Source organism: Triticum dicoccoides, chromosome 7A (assembly GCF_002162155.2).
Source record: "Triticum dicoccoides isolate Atlit2015 ecotype Zavitan chromosome 7A, WEW_v2.0, whole genome shotgun sequence".
Lineage (NCBI taxonomy): Eukaryota > Viridiplantae > Streptophyta > Magnoliopsida > Poales > Poaceae > Triticum > Triticum dicoccoides.
This window is the reverse complement of record NC_041392.1, coordinates 28395253-28399139: the sequence shown is the minus strand read 5'-3', so window position 1 is coordinate 28399139 and position 3887 is coordinate 28395253. Positions and strand designations below refer to the sequence as shown.

General features: G+C 41.3%; 1 protein-coding gene across 1 annotated transcript; it reads right to left on the bottom strand.

Annotated features, from left to right (window-relative positions):
- Positions 1-1024: 1024 nt before the first annotated feature.
- On the bottom strand, positions 1025-3162 carry LOC119331906. The gene is made up of 4 exons (XM_037605086.1): positions 3075-3162; positions 2030-2135; positions 1437-1749; positions 1025-1337 (listed from the first exon to the last, which is right to left on the bottom strand). The coding sequence occupies exons 1-4, from the start codon at positions 3096-3098 to the stop codon at positions 1169-1171; spliced, it is 612 nt and encodes a 203-aa protein (XP_037460983.1). The 5' UTR covers positions 3099-3162; the 3' UTR covers positions 1025-1168.
- Positions 3163-3887: the final 725 nt, after the last annotated feature.

The window sequence follows — 3887 nt, the reverse complement described above, 5'->3', positions numbered from 1 at the left end:
CTTCAGGACACACCAGATCTGGGTTTTTTTCGGTCTAACCAATGCCTTGGTCTGGTTTTTTAAACTATGCCTCTCACTCACCTCCACATCAGCCCTTATGTGCTAGCAGGGAATCATAACTCTCTCTTCTCCCATGAAGTGTGTTGGGCTGGGCCATCTCGGTCTTATTTTTTCATCCTGAGGGCTGACAATCATGCAGACAAAAAATCTGTTGTGCTTGCGTGAGTGCTCTTCTGGGCCTCATGAGCCTGCAAAAAGAACGGTTGCACGAACCAATCTGTAGAATTGCTCCCATCGTTTGCAGCATTTTCAACTTTATTGTGATGATTGTTTGTAGGCATACTTGTGTCACACTGGTGTATTTTGAACACATTTGAGACTGGTTCTTCTGCGGTACACACATGTAAGACAACTTATTATAGGTAACTCATGGCACACTATCATGCTATCTTGAAACCATCAAAGCAATTTTTTGAGCGACGTATATTCTTATGCTTCTCGAGACATGTGAATACTGAGAACACACACACTCTACTAGGTCTGGAAAGAATTAGATATTGTCAAATCATGTGTTATCTACGGGTCACCACGGGCTTGTTGCGCACCCACTGGCCCCGACTCGTGTTTCACTGATGCAATCTGGCCGAAGTGCTCATGATGGATTACTTCCGGCCAGTGCTTTTGGCCAAGGCATACACAGTCTGGCAATTAAGTGGTGCCTTGCAATGAGGGGTAAATCTTAGCCTAACGTATGGATTACACTCGATCATATTTTAGATGTGTCAATATACAGCTGGGACCATGCATGTTTTGCATGTAAACTTGGATCCGAGCGAGAGCTTACAGATCTTGTCTCGAAGCGAAACAACTTTTGTTCCATGTTAGCAAAAGTATAAAACATTATAGCTTTCACGTCGAGCTAGTTGTGACAGTCTATACGTTAGAGTGTTGCATAGCTAGCATGCAATACGGTGAACACTATCTCGAGCGTATGCATGCCTCATTACATGTGAAGGAAGAGATATGCTCGTACCACGTCAAAAGTGTATAATTATTTACTAACCATCAGGTGTTCTATTACTTACAAAAGCACCAAGTTATACAGTTGTGAAAAATAGGTTCTGGTCCTTCTAAGCCCATACATCTCTCAAACATAGACGTAGGTGCATCATAGGCTGCCAGCGCAGGTGAAGAAAATGCAGCTCTGGTCGCCTTCCTTGTCCAACATTGTTGGCACCTTTTCTCTTCCACACCATCTCACCCTCTCTGTCTCCTTTTCCAATTGCTCAGTGATATAGTCGCAAAGACACTCTTGTTTACAAAATCCCATCTCGCCTCTGCCACAAAAAATGTGAAACATGCCATGCATGCATAGAATATAATTAACATTTCTTGGATGCTAAGGGGAAGTGTAGACTTGACAATCAATTGCTTACTTGAACATGTAGACGGTGCCACTACCGATCCACCTGCGGCATAGACCGCATGACAGTATGGCTGCTCGGAATGGCCTCCTATTGCTCCAACAGAGGTTCGGTCGTGTAATCTCTAGGATCTCACGCGCGTTGGTGTTGATGAGAGGCCCGACGATGCGTAGGCGTGCAACGGCTGGTTCCATAACAGCCGAGACAATACCAACGCCGGATCTCTCTGGGTTGTAGCGGCACCCTTTTGGCGACCGTGCTACATCGCTGAACCGCTTTAGTAGTGAGGCCGATGACATGGCCATGGAGCACTGGGATGATGCCCCTGGAATATCAATTGCAGGCACGGTCAGGTTGCAAAGGTGGTGCCTGATCGTTTGTATTTGAGAGGATATCAACTGCCCTATGTGTAGAGGAGGAGGAGGAGGATGGGTTTTATATAGTGCTGGGAGAGCACGTTGTATTTGCCAAACCTTTTTAATCTCTTTGTGTGTGTGTGCACGGGAGGGAGGGCGAGGGGTTAATATAGTGCTGGCAGCGCATGTTGTAATTGCAGAACTTCGAATGGATTTTGCTTTTGGGGAAGAATTGATCCTAGTTAGTACCTTGGTATAGAAAGGTTAACACCAAGAGGTTGCAAGCGTCATCTCCTCCATACGAATTGCGACAAGCGAATATTGAACTGTTTCCTCTCAAATTCCAGTGATATTGCTGCATTACATAGATACGGCCTTAGTTTGAAATTACAATATTGAAAGCTTTTGCATTGGACTATGGAGCCATTTTATACAATTCTTGTAGACATGACGTGATGTTTTCAAGAGTACTTATGTTACCTTTTTCATAGCTATACCATATGAATTCAATTTTTCCGTAGAAGTACAGCTAAATTGTTTGATGAGGAAATTAATCAGGATTAAGATGGCTAGTTTTAACTCACAAATTTAGAATTACCATGTACATGAAGAGTACATTTTATGTATGGTTTTGCACATATCTTCAACGTATTATTCCAATCATTCCATTTTGGGACTAACCTCATAATCCTTTTTTACGCGAACCAATATGTAGTTCTCCATACTGCGTATATTTCTATTTGCAAATTTGCTATTCTTATAGTCCTCTTAAGCACCACTGGCCTATTTTCAGTCGTTCTGGTCCAATAGCACATACTATTCATTTGCGCTCATTAACTCAAACGGCCAACTAAATATATTCACACCGTTGTCTACTTCTACTTCATAAGGAAATTTTACACAATCTGAGTGTTTCTTTCATTCATTATAGCTACATAATGACACTTACTAACATTAAAATTATTTAAAAGATAGTTCCTTGGTCCATCTAATATAGTATGACACTAACAATTGCTAATAAGTGGGTAACTAGTTCTGAACCAACCAAATCCCGTACCATGTAGTAAAACACAAACCCCATCTTCGAGCGATTGTAGCACACAATAAATCCACGGCTAGACCTTGAGCATTGCCAACTACATAGGTTTGCATTGTAAGGTTGAGCACTTATTCACAAAATTAACTTATTAATGGCATGAGAACAAATTTGTAAACTAATTTACTTGTGCCATTACCCAAATAATCTACCTCTGTACAAAGATTCAATAGAGTATGATGTTAGAGCGAATAATACCTCGCCTCTGAACACGACTCTCATCGGAAGTTCGTTGAGAGCACACCTAGGATATTTCGTTACCTTACTTGTATTTAGGTTGTCATGGGGGATCTGCACCTCTTCCGGCCGCTCCCCCTCCCCCCTTTTATAGTCGTCACGCGATAAATATCCTAACTTCCACAAAATATTTAGATGTCACTTTGTCGTGTTTCGGTAGTAGTGTGTGGAAGGGAAGGGGAGTTATTTTAAAACTAAAATGAAATAGGAGAGGGTTAATTTTGTGTTGGTGAGTGGTGCACATTTACCGAAATAGAGTCCAACAGAGGAACAACCTGGAGTTGCTAAAGTGAGAGTAGAGGCCACCATCTCATGTCCGGATGATCAGGATTTCTGCAAACTTTGCATCTGCATATTTCAACTTAAGTTCCTCTCGACGGATTTTGGCTTAGCATTCACATTGTCAAAATGCATCCATCGGTAACCATCTTTCGACTACATCGATAATTATTGTTGGGGTAAAAGCACATTTTTTGGGGCTAACAGTTGGAATTCCTAGAGTGTATTTATATATGTTGGGGTTTATATGGGTTACAAAAAAGTGAATAAACCTAATACAAGGAATGTATTCCCTAGGTGCTAATACAAGGCACATTATATATAGTGATTGCATTTTTCTAAATTTCCTTCCACCAATTATAATTTTGCCACTGGTAAAATAGTTTGTGCATTCCACCTGTTGGTGTTGAATCAATGGTTGAATGTACACGAGATTATTTTCTTAGAAAAAAGAGAGGAGGGGTTAATTACGTAGAATGCTATTACCAAAACCGA

Excerpts from the sequence above, each read along its gene's own strand:
- LOC119331906 (XM_037605086.1), bottom strand. The coding sequence starts at position 3,098 with ATGAGAGTCGTGTTCAGAGGCGAG. Across the intron at positions 2,136-3,074 it reads GAGTCGTGTTCAGAGGCGAG|CAATATCACTGGAATTTGAG; the intron begins GTATTATTCGCT and ends TATGTAATGCAG. Across the intron at positions 1,750-2,029 it reads GTTAACCTTTCTATACCAAG|GGGCATCATCCCAGTGCTCC; the intron begins GTACTAACTAGG and ends TTGATATTCCAG.